Raw genomic sequence first — 16,715 nt, forward strand, 5'->3', positions numbered from 1 at the left:
TGGGGAATAATGGGAACTAAGAATGGATGAGGAAAATCAGATCAATTTATAGAAGAAAGTAAAAGTGAGGAATTTAGAACTGAGGTCCTAGTTAATCAGGGGGCTGTAAAATTTTCAAGGCTAGTTTTAATTAGGATATATTTCATATGCATGGAAAATAATGTGGTAGACGCCTACAAGCTAACGAGCAAGATTTAATGGATGCCAGTTTTTTCCATGACTTGTTTCAAGAAGTTAATGTTGCAACACAGCTAAAGACTCACTCTCCAGTCCTTCAGCTATTTTTTTCTGCTCAAAAATAGTCACTATCCTCAAGTTGTCACCTCTCATTTCCATGCATTTTTGTGTGTTTATGACAATTTCACACATTAATCATAAAGAATCTAGTGTTTTTTGTTTGAAAATCTACAGAATATTGTTTTATCTATCTTTGTACAGTTTGCTTTATTCTGTTATACTTTTGAAATCTATTGATTTAATATGTATATAGCTCAAGATCAGTTTGTATTCCACTGTGTGACCACACCACAGTTTATGAATTCCCTATAGTGATGGTGTTTGAGACTGATTTCAATTTTTTACTATTACAAACAAGGTTGAGGCAAAATCCTGCTACATGTCTAGATGGGGACATAGGTGTTTCTCTTGGGTGTTAACCTAGAAGTAGAATTGCTGGATTAGTAAGGGATGCACATCTTTAATTTCACTGGATGCTGCCAAATTATTCTTTAACATGGCCATACAATTTACTTTTCTACTTGTGTCCAAGTTCTAGATTCCTCATCCTTTGTCTCACCAGGTTTAATCTTTGCCATTCCAATGTATGTAAGATAGTATCTCATTGTTCTACTTTTTGTTTTCCTGATTTCATGTGTTGATTGACCTTTGGAATTCTTCATTAAATTGCCTCTTAGTATCTTTTTACCATTTTTCAATTGTGCTTTTTTGTCTTTTTAACATTGATTCATAGGCGTTCTTTAATATATATGTATTCTGGAAATATTTTTTCCTAGTCCTATGCTTATCCTACATTTGTCTGGGGTTTTTTGTTGTTATTGATCTTAAACATTTTAATGTGTCCTATAGTGAGATAGGTAAGAATACAGAATCTGCCACCAGACAAGCTGGGTTCATATCCCAGCTTTTACCCCTTCCTTCCCATGAAATCTTGGGCAAGATACTTAACCTCTCTGTGCACTACTATTTCCATTTGGAAAATGGAGGCAATAGTAGTAGTGCCTACCTCCTGAGGTTGTTTTCAAGATTAAAATAATTAATGTGAAGGACTTAGAACAGTTGCTTTTACAAAGTAAATGCCATATCAGTGTTATTTTTTACTATTGTTCTTATGGTTTAGGCTTTTTTGGGCCTTAAGAAATTGCCTTTAGGCACAGTCATGAAAATGCTTTTCTGTATTTTTCTCCTAAAAGTTTTCCTTGCTTCTTATATTTAAGGTATAATCTAGGGTGTGAGGTAGGGACAAATGCTTGTCCTTCTTCCAAATGGGTAAATACTTGCACAGGGCTGTTCTCTACTTGTTGCACAGGGTTGTTCTCTACTTGTTCTCTACTTCCCTGGTGTTTCTCTACTGCTTTTGGATTCCATAATTCTGAAAGGCCATATGCTGTCGGGTTATTTAGGCCTGTGTCAACTACTTGGTTTTAATTACTGAAACATTATAAGTTCTCATATTTGTTAGGATGATTTTCTACTTCTTTAGCTCTTTTAATTTTATTTATACATTTAATTTTGCTTATTTTTAAAAAAATGAAGCGCATCCAAAAGATGTACAGTCTGGCTCAAGCTTTGCAGAGCATGGTGCAAACAATGGCAGAGTTCTGGACAGTTAGATTTAACCACGGACAAAGATTGCTTTGCCACCCGCAGATTCTTCTGCAAAGTGCTGGTGATAGTACAGCAGGGCTGAGGAAAAATGCAATAGACACAGACCTTTCTTCTTTATCTTCTTAAAAATGTTCCTCGCCTTTCTGGGACATTTATTCTTCCATATAGATTAAGGGATCATTGTGTAGAGTTCTCCCCAAAACCCTTGAGATTTTGATGAGAATTACATTGAGTTCATAGGTTAAATTTGAGATATCTCTTCACTTAATTAAATATTTTTCATTTTCTTCAATACGTTTTCCAGTTTTCTTCATGAAAGTCTTATACTACTTTTTGTTAGATTTGTTTGTAGGTACCTTATGTCTTGGAGGCCTGTTGCAAATTGTATTCTAAGAAAATACATTTTCTTTTAGTTGTTTTTACTGTATCAGCATGCTGTTGATTTTTGTATACTGATTCTGTTTCTAGCAACTTTGTTGATTCTTATCATTTTAATAATTTGTGGATTCTCTTCAGTTTCCTCTGTAGATAACCCTATTAATTTGTGAATTATAACAGCTGTGGGTTTCCAAATCAGGGGTGGGGGGATGGGAGTGGGAGGTGGCTCTCCTTTTCCATTTTTATTTTCCCCCTTATTCAATTGCCTAAGACCTCCACAGCAATCCTGAATAGAAAGGGGTGAGAGCCAGAACCCTTGTCTTACTTCTGATTTTTAAAGGAAATGTTTTTCATGCTTTGTCATTGAATATGATTTTTGCTTTGAGTTTTTGATGGGTATTCTTTATCAGTTAAGGGAATTTGGGGTGATTTACTCTTGTTCCTTTTCTTAAAAAATAATATTGCTGGGGTGTTTTTATTTTTTTTCTCTTTAATGAGCCTTCATTTATCCTTTCTACTATATATGTTTATTTTCCCTTCTTTAATATCTCCACTGTCTTTCTCCTGTCTTTGGGTTTGCTCTTTTTGCATCTTTTCAAGCCTGCATTTAAAAAATATGGTTTAGTTCTTTCATCTTGTTTTTATTTCTTTTAAAAATTTTTAGTCAATTTAAACATTAATTTTAGTCTCATTCAAATCTAGTATGTCAAGTTCTTGGAGGCTATAATCCTTCTTTTACTGTGTCTGTTTCATCTCTTTCATGGTTGATTTTTTTTTTTTCCTGTTTTGTAAGTTTTGATCGGAAGTAAGGTTCTCCCTTACTCCCAACCCCCCTTGGGAGTTTTATGAGGGCTGGGATTTGGAATTGTGCCTCCCAAGTAGTTTTGTATATGCTTCTGAAGTCTTCCTTCCCCAAATACCATCTCTCCTGTGCTCAGCTTTTATATGAATTGCTTGGCTTGAAGTTCCCTGCAGGCCTGGGGTAGTGGAGTGGGGTAGTGGGCTTGGCCTGGTGTTTCTCTTTCTTGTGGAAGACATTTTGAAGAGACTCAAAAATCTTTGCTGTCTTCCTGATATGTTTTAATTTTACTATAGCTCCTATACAATGGGGATGTAGCTTTTTGGAGGTTCTGACTATGTAAGGGTCTCAGTTCTACCGTGTCACCTGAATGGTTTAAAACCGAAGTACCTCTCCTTCAGGTACTGTTCTGATTCAGAAACTCCTTCACCTCTTTTGGGCCTCTGTGGTATAATTTGCGTGTTTACATTCTAGCTTTCAGTTCTCCCTTCATTTCTGGCCTATGGGGATTTCCCATAGTTTTTGCTGTGCTCAGCTATACATTTAAAAAAAAATCGTTACTATCTTATTCAAGGTTTTTAAAGTATATATAGCTGGAAGGATTCTGTGTTAACTCAGTTGCCCATGTTTCCAGAACCCTCTGTGGTAGCCTGAATAACAGCATTTCCAAAGATGTCCATGTCCTAATCCAAGAACCTGTGAATATGTTACCTTACATAGCAAAAGGGACTTTGCAGGTGTGATTAAATTAAGAATCTTGAGATGGGGAGAATATTCTGGGTTATCCCAGTGGACCTAGTATAAAAACAAAGGTCCTTATAAGAGGGAGGCAGAGTAGTCTGAGGAGATCTTGTGCTGGAAGCAAGGGTTGGAGCCAGAGAGATTTAAAAATGCTGCACTGCCAACTTTAAAGATGGAGGAAGGGCTCACCAGCCAAGGAGAGCAGGAGGCTTCTAGAAGCTGAAGAAGGTAAGGAAATGGAGTCTCGCCTGGAGCTTCCAAAGAGGAACCTGCTGACACCTTGGTTTTTACCTGTTAAGACCCACGTTAGACTTCTCACCTCCAGAACTATAAGAGAATAAATTTGTGTTGTTTTAAGCCACTGAGTTTGTGGTAATCTGTTAAAACAGCAATGGGAAACGAATTCACCCTCTTAGTTGTTTTTGAGGGAGGAGTTCCTGATAGTAGTAAAGGGGATGGAGAGAAAACTATCCCAGAGACACAGCAGAATCAATTAGTGAGGAATGCTGTTGACACCGAGTTAATGTAGAAAGAAGCAGCCTCTTTCTGACTCCACCCGAATGAAAAAAAAAACACACAAGCACAGATACTTGTGAAATGTTATAGATAATGTTCTCAATAATAGCATAATGCCTGGTCTGAGAATGAGGGCTTCATATAGAAATTATAAAGTGCCCCCCACCCCCCTTGGGGGTAACAGTTATTTTTTAAAGTGGAAAAATTTCTTCTTATAGAACCTAAAATTTGGCAGCTGAGTGAGCAGAGAACAGTTATCTTATTTTGCTGAAACACTGCTGCTGTGAATAAAGGAATGAAGTTATTTCAGGATATTTGTTTTTCCCATTGCTTTGCTTTGTTTTGGTTGGAAATGTATTTTTATTTGAAAAATAAAATAACTTTAAAATGAAAAAATAAAGGATTTGTTTTGCTGCGAGAGTGCTGCTACAGGGTAGGCATTCTGTTGGTGGTAAAACCTCAGACAGACAGCTTTCTTTAGCAGTCAGATGTCTGAGATGTCTGACTCCAGATGTGTGAAATGTTCTGTATTGATTTCCTAGAGCTGTAGAAAAATTACCACAAACTTGGTGGCTTAAAAACAACAGAAATTTATTCTCTCCTAGTTCTGTAGGCCAGAAGTCAGAAATAAAGGTGTTGGCAGGGCAGCGCTCCGTCCAGAGGCTCTGGGGTTGGGGGTTGGGGGTGGGAGAATCCGTTCCTTGCCCCTTTTAGCTTCTGTTGGCAGTCCTTAGCCTCGGGCTGCATCCACCCAATCTCTTCTGCTGCCTTCACATCACCACATCACTTTCTCCTTTGAGTGTGTCTCTCTAGACTCCATCTGCATCTTTCTTATAAGGACACGTGTGATGGCATTTAGGAGCCACCCAGATAATCCAAGATGAGCTCCTCCTCTTGATTTAATGTCTTTTGCCATAGAAGGTCATGTTCCCAGGTTCTGAGGATTGGGAAGTAAATCTATCTTTAGGGGGGCATTTTTTTCACCCTACCATATGCTCCTTTACTGTTTCTTTGCAGTCTTTGGCTTCTTCTATTGCTTTGGATTACTGGATTATTTTTTAGTACTCTGAACCACCTTTTAAAATTTCTGATATAGCAAGCAATTATTTGTTGCATTGTAATTTTAAATTTTCTTCTATGCTAACTTGTGAAGCAGGGGTCAGCCAACTGCAGTCCATGGGCCAACTCCATCCTGTTTCCTCCTTTTGTGTGGCCTACTAGCTAAGAATGGTTTTACATTTATAAATGGTTGAAAAAGAATCAAAGGAAGAATCATATTTGTCAACAATGAAAATTATATGAAATTCAAATGCCAGTGTCCATAAACAAAATGAAATTGGAATACAGCCACACTCACTCATTTACCTACTGCCTATCACTGCTTTCACTTTACAATGACAGAGTTGAGTAGTTGGGCTGGAGACCATATGGCCCACAAAGCCAAAAATATTTACAATCTGGCCCTTTACAGAAAAAGTTTGCTGACCTCTGTTCTAATGGGAGTGTGTTTTTCTCTGGCTCTTCGCACGTAGCACTAAATGTTTGTTGATGAATACATAAACATTTAATTTGTGGTAAGAATAGCACTCATATAGCAAGGATTTGGTATGACTTCCAAAAAGTTTCTTTAAAACTGTGAGGTTTGAAGAATTTTATGCATCCATTTATTCATGTTTCTGATCTTTTTGGTTCCAAGGCTCACAGAAAGAAATATAGAGTGCTACCCCTGCCCCTGATTTAATTGAATTAGGAAACAAGCATGCAATCTTTTCGTAGGACTGCTGTAGCACAATATCACAAACTGGGTAGCTGCAGAAATTTATTGTTGCACGGTTCTGGAGGCTAGACGTCTGAAATCAAGGTGTCAGCAGGGCCATGCTTTGTCTGAAACTTGGAGGGGACAAATCCTTCCTCTCCTCTTTCCCGCTTTAGGTAGTTTGCTGGCAATCCTTGGCATTCCTTGGCTTACAGATGCAACACTTGAATCTCTTCCTCCGTCATCTCGTGGCTTTCTCCCCTGTGTGTCTGTCTGTGTGTCCACATTCCCTTCTTCTTATAAGGACGCTGTCTATTGGGTTAAGACCCAGTCCAGTCCAGTTTGGCCTCAACTAATCACATTTTCAAAGAACCTTCTTCCAAAAAATGTCACATTCACAGGACCAGGGGTTAGACTTGAACATCTCTTTCTGGGGGACATGATTCAGCCCATAACAAAGCATCCCATGCAGGACTTGATGTTGGAAAGTTACTCTCATATATTGCAAGTGTTGACCTTCAGCATTTGGTGTCAAGATGCAGTCTGGGTGTTAGGTGTAGCCTTTCTTGCCTGGAGGAGGAGAGGCCTGTCTCGGGCCTCTTGCAGACTCTTCCTTCTCACTTCTTTCAGACTTCTGGTTTTTACAGCGTGTGAAAGGAAATGTGTTATATTTAGGTACTATAGGGTCAGAAATAAAGCTAACTTGTGAAGGGGCAGAAGACTTTTGCTCAATCCAAGATTGTTTGAAGTTGTTAGAAGATTGTGAGTGAGAATGATAAAAAATGAAACAGGAGCAAAATGGACCTGCTGATAAGAAACAGTTGAGAAAACAGAGTGACTAGACAATTTGTGGGTGGCAAAATTTGTGAGGATTTTCCTCTTTCCTTTTCCCTCTGAAAACAAAACTTTCCTGTGTGTACTAACTTCAATAGAGAAAACCAAGTCCAGATAACTCCAGAACTAGGGTCTGTTATGTCACAGATGGTCTCTTTTATGTTTTGCTTCATTAAAATAAATGGATAAAAGTACAAATAGATACAGTATTTGTCAGTGTTTAATATTTGGCTTGTATCTCTACATATGTAAGAAGTTTACATACCAGTACATTTTAGGTTTGGATCTAATAAACCCTGATTAACACATAAAAAATTACATATTTAATAGAAAAAAATCCATTTACATAAATACGATTTATTTTTATATTTCTAAATAAAATTAACAGGACTCTAAATGGTGCTAGAAAGCATATTTTATATATTTTTGTTCCTCTCAACAGGGTGTTATGCTGTCACATTGTTTCTGGAAATGGTTGACCCTCAACCTCGGTTGAATTGAAGATACTGTCTCCTTCCTGCTCCACACCCCCTCCCCCCATCTCCAGCCCTTTCCCTTAATACCCGGTTAAGTTACATCTTCCATCAGCTAATTACAATCTTTATCGTGACACACTAGTTATTTGTTATAGTAAAGAAGGAATTGTAACTGAGTTTTACAGATAATGGTCATTTTTGAGGACAGTGTTCTCTCTCTCCACTTGTTTTCTATTTCTATGTTCTATATATAAATTTATAACTATATAAATGTAAATAATTGGAATATAAAAATTTCTTCAGAATGCCATTTCACTCTAATAAGTAGTTAAAATCTCATGTTTTCTTTTCAGCCTGCTAAAAGTTTTAATGGATTATATATAATATATATATGAATGCAAATAGAATATATGCTATATAAAGCAATTTATTTTAGCAACAATTCAGTGAGTAAAGTGGGTCCTTATTCTCAAGTTGCTCAGTCTCCTAAGAGAGACAGCCTTTAAAACAGTGTGAGTACCACAATGAGATACCATCCTACACCAATTAGAATGGCTGCCATTAAGCAAACAGGAAACTACAAATGCTGGAGGGGATGTGGAGAAATTGGAACTTTTATTCATTGTTGGTGGGACTGTATAGTGGTTCAGCCACTCTGGAAGTCAGTCTGGCAGTTCCTTAGAAAACTAGATATAGAGTTACCCTTCGATCCAGCAATTGCACTTCTCAGTATATACCTGGAAGATCGGAAAGCAGTGACACGAACAGATATCTGCACGCCAATGTTCATAGCAGCATTATTCACAATTGCCAAGAGATGGAAACAACCCAAATGTCCTTCAACAGATGAGTGGATAAATAAAATGTGGTATATACACATGATGGAATGCTACGTGGCTGTAAGAACGAACGATGTCGTGAAACATATGACAACATGGATGAACCTTAAAGACATAATGCTGAGTGAAATAAGCCAGGCACAAGAAGAGAAATATATGCTACTACTAATGTGAACATTGAAAAATGTAAAATAAACGGTTTATAATGTAGAATGTAGGGGAACTAGCGATAGAGAGCAATTAATGAAGGGGGAATGATAACCCAATAAGAACAGATAAGCTATTGTGGGTAAATTTAACGTTCTGGGAATGCCCAGGAATGACAATGGTATGTTAATTTCTGGTGGGTATGATAGGACCAAGTTCACAGAAATGTTGCTGCATTAAGTTATTTTCTTGGGGCAGAGTAGGAACATGTTGGAAGTAGTTACTTTAGGTTAGTTGTCTTTTTCTTACTCCCTTGTGATGATTTGTTTGAAATGTTTGTTTATTGTATGTTTTTTTAAAAAATTTTTTATATAGTTAACAGTTAGTTTAAAAAAAAAGTTAATTTAAAAAAACAAAACTATTTAAAAAAAATGTAGAGCCCCCCTGAGGAGCTGGTGGAGAATGCAGAGTGTTGGACTTCCCCACATCTGATGGTTGCTGATGTGCTCAAAGATATAGGGGACTGGTGGTTTGATGGGCTGAGCCCTCTACCACAGGATTTGCCCTTGGCAAGACTGTTGCTGCAAAGGAGAGGCTAGGCCTCCCTATAATTGTGCCTGACAGCCTCCTCCCAAATGCCTCTTTGCTCAGATGTGGCCCTCTCTCTCTAGCTAAGCCAACTTGAAAGGTGAAATCACTGCCCTCCCCCTTACGTGGGATCTGATACCCAGGGGTATAAATCTCCCTGGCAAAGAGGAATATGACTCCCGGGGAGGAATCTAGACCCGGCATCGTGGGATGGAGAACATCTTGAACAAAAGGGGGATGTGAAAGGAAATGAAATAAGCTTCAGTGGCAGAGAGATTGCAAAAGGAGCTGAGAGATCACTGATGGGCACTATTACTGATAACCCTTTTTAGGTTCGAATGACTTGGAATAGCTAGCAGTAAATACCTGAAACTATCAGACTACAACCCAGAACCCTTGAATCCTGAAGATGATTGTATAAAAATGTAGCTTATGAGGGGTAACAATGTGATTGGGAAAGCTATATGGACCACACTCCCCTTTGTCCAGTGTATGGATGGATGAGTAGAAAAATGGGGGAAGAAAAAAAAAAGGCACCCAGTGTTGTTTTTTACTTTAATTGTTCTTTTTCACTTTAATTATTATTATTATTTTTGTGTATGTGGTAATGAAAATGTTCAAAAATTAATTTTGGTGATGAATGCACAACTATATAATGGTACTGTGAACAACTGAATGTATGCTTTGTTTTGTATGACTGCATGGTATGTGAATATATCTCAATAAAATTGAATTAAAAAAAAAACACATTGTGAGTGTGACGAGGACAATAGGATCATATTCAAGGAACAGAGGTTGCCCAAAGAAGGGAGGGATTATGAATTCATTCTGTCAAGGATAAGAAAGATCACAGAGAAGACTACAGTCTAATTGGGCTTTGGAGGAAAGAAGTGATTTCTGTGTGAAGAAATTAATGTGTTAGAGTGAGATGTCTTGGCATCTAGAATTGTTACATATGCTGTTACTTCAAAATTTAAGTGGCATGCGTTTATGCTTAATAAGCCAGATGATCTCTGAGGCTTCATATTTTATAAATGGTTGTTTTAAAAGCATGACCTAAGGATTAATGCAGTTTGTTAAAACAATACCATTTACTGAGATATTGTGTCTATTCTAGTATTCAGTATTAGCTATTATTTGTAAGATACTAAGCTGTTACTTGGAAAATAGTCTTGAAATGATATAAATTGATGTTCCCTCCCCCCTTTCCCTCCCCTCCAACCTTTGATTCTCTTGCAGTTGGTTAGTCTGTTGCTAATTGGAATCGCCACGTGGGGCATTGGCTTCGGGCTAATTTCCAGTCTCCGGGTGGTGGGCGTGGTCATTGCCGTGGGCATCTTCTTGTTCCTGATTGCGTTAGTGGGGCTGATTGGAGCTGTAAAACACCATCAGGTGTTGCTATTTTTTGTATCCTTTTTATTAAGTGGGAATTTATCAGCATTGGGTTTGAGTCCTTGCTTGTTATTGATTGCTAATTTATAGCTACAATTAACTTAAAATTATATTAGGAAATTAAATGCCAGACAGCAACCCCCTAACAAGCCATATGTGTATATTCTAAATGTAGAAACGTCTCTTGGAGTAAAATTATTGTATGTTTTTTATATATTCTTGCTCTTTTCTTGTCACATCACAAAGAAGGTATGCTGCAAGTTCAATATAGTCTTATTTACATATTGCAAATTCAGAGTTACAGTGTATTGCTTCAGTGACTTCTAGGGACATTACAGATTATTAGTATTCGGTTGAAAATTTCACAGTGTTTTTTGATTTTTAGATTTAATCTTAGAGTTTATATGCATTTATTTATACTTATTTTTTGTATATTTTGTATATATATTATATATATTTAAGATGTTTATTCTAAATAAAGTCCTAGTATATCTTTTACTTAATTACGATTATTGTATTTTTCTATGAATTTTATATCTAAGTGCATTATCAAAATAATAATTCCTGTATATGTATTCCTTTTGAATTTTCTGTCTTTTGTTCTGTTTTCTGAATGAATTACTTCTAGTGCATTCTAAAGTTATCAGCACCCCTGTTTTATGTTATTTTAAAAGTATTTAGAAATAACCTTAACTTATAACTCTCAGTACATGATTATTCTCTTACTTGTATTTATTGTTCAGTTTTCTGTATCCTGTGCTTGTTTAGCCCTGAACCAGGAGCAACAGGTAAGCAAAGGCTTTTCCCTTCTACTTTATTATACCAAGAAGTATGAATATGGTGATGGTGGGGGCAAAGGTAATTTCTTCTTGCTCAGAATGTCATTTTCACTCTGAATAACTAAAATCCTTGTATTGTTTTCATCTTGCTAAAAGATGTTTACCCAGTCTTCTCTCACCCTTTGCAAGGAAACATTTGTTCCAGAACGTATGTGTTTCCCTTGTAGCAGTTACTCTTTTCAAGGTCTAATTTGTACAGGAATATGGATCTCTGTCTTAGGGGAATGGTTGTAAAGTTTGTCCTGATAAAGTAAGAATTATACTTTTGAAGCAAAGTGCTTCTTTTAAATTGCACATAGAAAGAATTTTTTCATTCTTGGGATAGAAATAATGCCTTAATTTTTGTTACAGATTGAGGGATGAGCCTTTGAAAAGTTTTAATGACTATATAAAGAATATTTTATTTTAGGTACACTCAGTTCTAAAAATTACAGACTCTAGCTTTATACATTTTATGCAGAGATGACACATTTTAACATATATATTGAATACATTCTAGGGTCAGCTTCTTGAAGTTGGGTGGAACAATACAGCAAGTGCTCGAAATGACATCCAGAGAAATTTAAACTGCTGTGGGTTCCGAAGTTTTAATCCAAATGACACCTGTCTGGCTGTAAGTACAAAGTATAATTTTATTTTTTTTAGGGGGGGGAAATGTATTGCATCCAGATGAATAATGATTAGCTGAAAAAATTGATTTTCTGAGGCTGAATTGTATTTAAAAGCTGCCTACATTGTATATTTGCCTGCTTTCAAATACTCACCCTTGAGACTGCTGAGTATTCCATGGTCCTGCCGGACACAGATGCTTTTCATCCATTGCCCCTAATTCCATCTCCCACTCCTCTTAGAACAAGTTGTGAAAGAGAGATGATAGCAAATCAGTTTTAGAGATTCAGGAGAGGTGTGAACTTTGTATCAGAGGTGGTAGGAGGAGAGTGATCTGTACTAAACTGGGCTTTTTTTTTTTTTTTAATACAGAAGTTGTAGGTTTATAGAAATATCATACAGAAAGTACAGAGTTCCTGTATCCCCCTCTCTCCACATACATCATACACACAAACAATGTTGATGAAACAACATTTTTATAATTATACTATTAACTACAGCCCGTAGATTACATTAGGGTTCACTGTGTTTTACAGTTTTATGGTTTTCAAAAACCTTTATTCTGGTAACATATATACCAATTAAAATTTCCCCTTTAACTACCTTCAGATATACAATTCAGTGGTGTTAGTTACATTCACGTTGTTGTGTTACCACCACCACCACTGGGCTTCTTAGCTGGTTAAACACCCCCAGGATGGAAGACACATAGAACTATCTTTTTTCCTTTCTCCCTTCTCCCCATCACATCTTCATCCCATTTCTGTTTAGGAGCTGACCTAGCGATGGGCCAGTTAGAAACCTCCAGCCACCCCACACCAGGCCCCTTACCTCCAAGATCCAACCCGCTTCTTTGTGAGGTTGGGCTCAGGCCTGGCTCTCTGGGGAGGTCCACACGTGTTTATGTTTTGGGAAACTACTACCAGCACCTCTCTGGACCCTAAGCTGGTTTCCCCTCAATGACCTCTCTTTTGTGGGGTTAATTTTTCCTCATAGGTGCCTGTATTAGTTATCTATTGCTCTGTAACAGAATTAATACAAACTTAGCAGCTTAAAACACCACCACCCATTTATCATCTCACAGCTTCCACGGATGAGGAGCTCAAGTATGTGTTAACTGGGTCCTCGGCTCAGGGTCTCACCAGGCTGACATCAGGGTGTCAGCTGGGACTGTGATCTCATCTGAGGCCAGGAATCTTGTTCCAAGCTAACTGGTTATTGGCAGAATTCAGTGCTTTGTGGTTGTATGACTGAAGTCCCCACTTTCTTGCAGGATGTCACCTGGGGGTTTCTTTCAGCATCTAGAGGCTGCTCTAAGGTCCTAATTAGATGGTCCTCCCAGAACACGGCAGCATCAAGGGAGCATGAGAATCTCTCTCTCTCTGGTCTGCTGAAACTGAGTCTTATATAATGAAGTGTAATCATAGGAGTGACGAACCCATCATGTTCACAAGTCCTGCCTACACCCAATGGGTGGGATTATACAGAGCATGCACACCGGGGATATCTGGTTGCCGTCTTAGAATTCTGCCAACCACAGGGCCAGAGGTGCTAACTATAAGAGCCAAGGCCCCAAATAAAATATACCAGATACTAATGTTTCATTTTGTTTTTTTGCAGCTTTTATAGACTGTTTGTAAATGGACTTTGAAATAAAAGTTCTTTTCTTTAATTGATATAGAGCTGTGCTAAAAGTGGTCACCCGTGCTTACTCTGTGCTCCAATAATAGGAGAATATGCTGGAGAGGTTTTGAGATTTGTTGGCGGCATTGGCCTCTTCTTCAGTTTTACGGAGGTACGTGAAAATAACAAGATTTTTTCTCCTCTGTCACAGGGATCCCTGTGAAATAGCAACAGAGGGCATAGTACTTTACCTTAGCCTGGCACTAATTTTTGGAATGAATCAGTGGCTATTTTTGTTGAGAAATAGCATTGTTACAGGAAGAGCCCTGGGCTTAGAATCAGAAGACCTGTTACCTTGTGACAGAGGGTGAAATGCTTGATCTGTTTTCTTTCATGTAAAATTTAATGAATAAATAAAATGAGGAGACTGCATTGTCTCTAGGGTCTGTGGGTCTGTTCTAGTTCTAGAGCTTTATGTTAAATTATAAATTTTAATTGACTTTTAGAGTAGGTAAGACATTCACATTGTTTAACATATATATTAATATGTAATATATAAAGCACACAAATATTTATATATAAAGATGTTCTTTGAAAAATTGCCTTCCAACCCATTTCCTATTTTTCCCTGTTCCTAGAATTCCAAAGCCTACAGGTAACCACCATTATTAATTTTCTATGCATATAATATATATTTATGTCATATTAGTATATGTTATATTAATACATTTATATATAACAATGTCTCTAAGCAAAAACACACATTATTTGATAATTTTTAAGGAATGCTGAATTCCTTCCTTACTGTCTCTAAAATTCTCATTTATCTGTGGACATTTTTTAATACTTCTGAGTTGGCAATATGTATCAAAACTAAATTTTTTTTCTTTAACTCATAAGTTCCACTTAAGCTGTTTTATTTTGTGGAGATAATATTATAACTACTTAAAATGAATATACAAAAATGTTGATTGTTTGTAACAGCACACCTTTGGACCAGCTTGTGTTCTTCAGTAATGAACAGGTTAAACTAAAGTATATTACATAAGAGCAAATGGATAAGGAATGGATTCAGGAGCTGTACTGTTTGGGTTAAAAACCTTACTCCACTGTTTATTAACTCTGTGACCTTGGACAAGTTGCTAAACCTTTCTGTGCTTCTGTTTCCTCACCTGTAAAATGAAGATAATGATAGTTCCTGTCTTGTGGGTAAGATTAAATTAGTCTTTGTGAACTATATAGGATAGCATACAGCACATAGTACTCTTTCTGTGTTTGTTAAATAAATTATTTTTCCTTCTCTATTAGACAGACTCCAAATGGATTGTTGTGGTCAATGGAGAAAATTTGGGACTTAGCAAAATTCCCTAGAAGTAATTAAAGTGCTCACGGGTGGCTATGAAGTCAAATAAAAAAAAATTCAGATTAAAAGTCAGCACAGATTCATTCCATTAAATTTGTGTGTATTTTCATTCTTGGAAGATAGAATTTTTGATTATTTAACATAAAGTGATTTCGAAGTAGCAGAAACAGAATACATTTCTTAATAAAAACATAGGCTATATTGGTTAACCTTTTAGTGAACTCTATGTGGACAATGGCACAATAACAGCTTGGCATTTTTCTAAAATTACAGGGTCCACATGCCCCTTAGAGAGGTAGGAACTATATACTTTTTAAATAATCTATGTTAGCAAATGTGCTTATTGCAGGATTTTTGATATTGCTTATTTTTTAATAAACCCAGGTGTTTTTTTTCTGAATTATCAAAACTATTTTTGCTATTCAGCTATCCAGTGTTTATAGTAGTTTCCTCTTCCTGCTGTAATCATTTACCACACATTTAATGGCTTAAAGCAACACAAATTATCTATAGTTCTGGAATCAGAAGTCTCAATAGGGTTTGCAGGGACTCCATTCTTTCCAGAGGCTCTAGGGGAGAATATGTTTCCTTGCATTTTCAGCTTTCAGAGGCCACCTAATTCCTTAACTTGTGGCCCTTTCCTCCTTCCTCACAGCTAGCAGTGTAGCATCTTCTTTCTCTGACTCTGCTTCTGTCATCCTGCCACCTTTCCTCTGTGTCTCTGACTTGGACCCTTCTGTCTCCTTCATAAGGACTCTTCTGATTACATCACAAGCCCACCTGCATAATCCAAGATAATCTCCCCACCTCAGAACCCTTTTTAAGTCCCACCTGCAGAGCCCCTTTGTCATGTAAGTTAACATATTTTCAGCTTCATGGGATCAGAGTGTGGACATCTTTTGGTGGCCATTATCATGTCTACAACAGTGTTCATGTTAATTTTTTCTTAGGGTCATTTAGTTTTCAGAAAGAAAAAGAAATCTCTCCCTTTGGAACAAATAATGCAAAGTGCTTCAGAGATTGCAGAGTTATAACTGTGACTTTCTCTTCTTTTTTTTTTTTTTTTTTTTTCTTCCCTGTTGCAGATCCTGGGCGTTTGGTTGACCTACAGATACCGGAACCAGAAAGACCCTCGCGCTAATCCTAGTGCATTTCTTTGAAAAAAAACAATGAAAATCTTTCATATTCTGATCATGTTCAATTTATCTAAATTTAAATTAAGCTATTTTATTTTGCCCATTTAAGGAAATAGTATCTGAAAAGTGACATTGACAGTGGAATTATATATTTCTACTCTTATGTTTCTCTAAATGTTTTTGTTTTTCCATTGCTAAAACAACTCTGAAACTTGTGTTCCCCTCTAAACTTCAGTAGTACCTGCAGTCTACCGTGTACATGGCGTCTGGCACTGTCCACTGTGGCCTTTCTTAGCATTTGTATCTGCAGAGAAACTTTGTATGGCACTACTGTGTTGATCATATTGTGCATCTAAATGTACATCTCACTGGGATAATTGTATGTAGTACTGTACTGTGTAGGTAGTTCTTACTGGGAAAGAGTTGAGATTTATTAAAGCCGGAACATTTGGAAGTCTATTATGTTCAGTTCAGTATGGGAAATCCAACCTCCTTTAGGAAAGATGTGTTGTGGTGAAAATTGTTACTATCAAGTGATAATTTAGTTCTAGTAGTCTTTTAGGATTACATTAATGCATTGTAGAAATAGCTAGATCTTTAGGAAAGTGTTTGCTTTAGTTTTTGGACTTTTACAGGTAAGTGGAAAGAAGTGGTCATGAAATTTCATTTACCTTTTGCATTCAAAATGGAATGAATTTGAGTAATTCAGAAAGTGTACCTATATAATCTTGATTATCCTTTTGTAATAATTTGAAGTCCAAAAGACTGCATTTTTAAACAAGTTACTATTAATGTGTTGGCCAATGTAATAAAAATATATTTGATTATCCGAAA

At 36.8% G+C, this 16,715-nt stretch overlaps 1 protein-coding gene across 1 annotated transcript in view; it reads left to right on the forward strand.

Annotated features, from left to right (window-relative positions):
* The window catches only part of TSPAN13 (tetraspanin 13), a 28,980-nt gene extending 12,265 nt beyond the window's left edge, over positions 1-16,715 (forward strand). The window contains exons 2-6 of the mRNA XM_037836837.1: positions 10,159-10,326; positions 11,019-11,099; positions 11,650-11,763; positions 13,441-13,554; positions 15,831-16,715. Coding sequence (XP_037692765.1) covers positions 10,159-10,326; positions 11,019-11,099; positions 11,650-11,763; positions 13,441-13,554; positions 15,831-15,905 — 552 coding nt within the window. The 3' untranslated portion in view covers positions 15,906-16,715. The remainder of the gene's footprint in view (positions 1-10,158; positions 10,327-11,018; positions 11,100-11,649; positions 11,764-13,440; positions 13,555-15,830) is intronic.

Source organism: Choloepus didactylus, chromosome 5 (genome assembly GCF_015220235.1).
Source record: "Choloepus didactylus isolate mChoDid1 chromosome 5, mChoDid1.pri, whole genome shotgun sequence".
Taxonomy (NCBI): domain Eukaryota; kingdom Metazoa; phylum Chordata; class Mammalia; order Pilosa; family Megalonychidae; genus Choloepus; species Choloepus didactylus.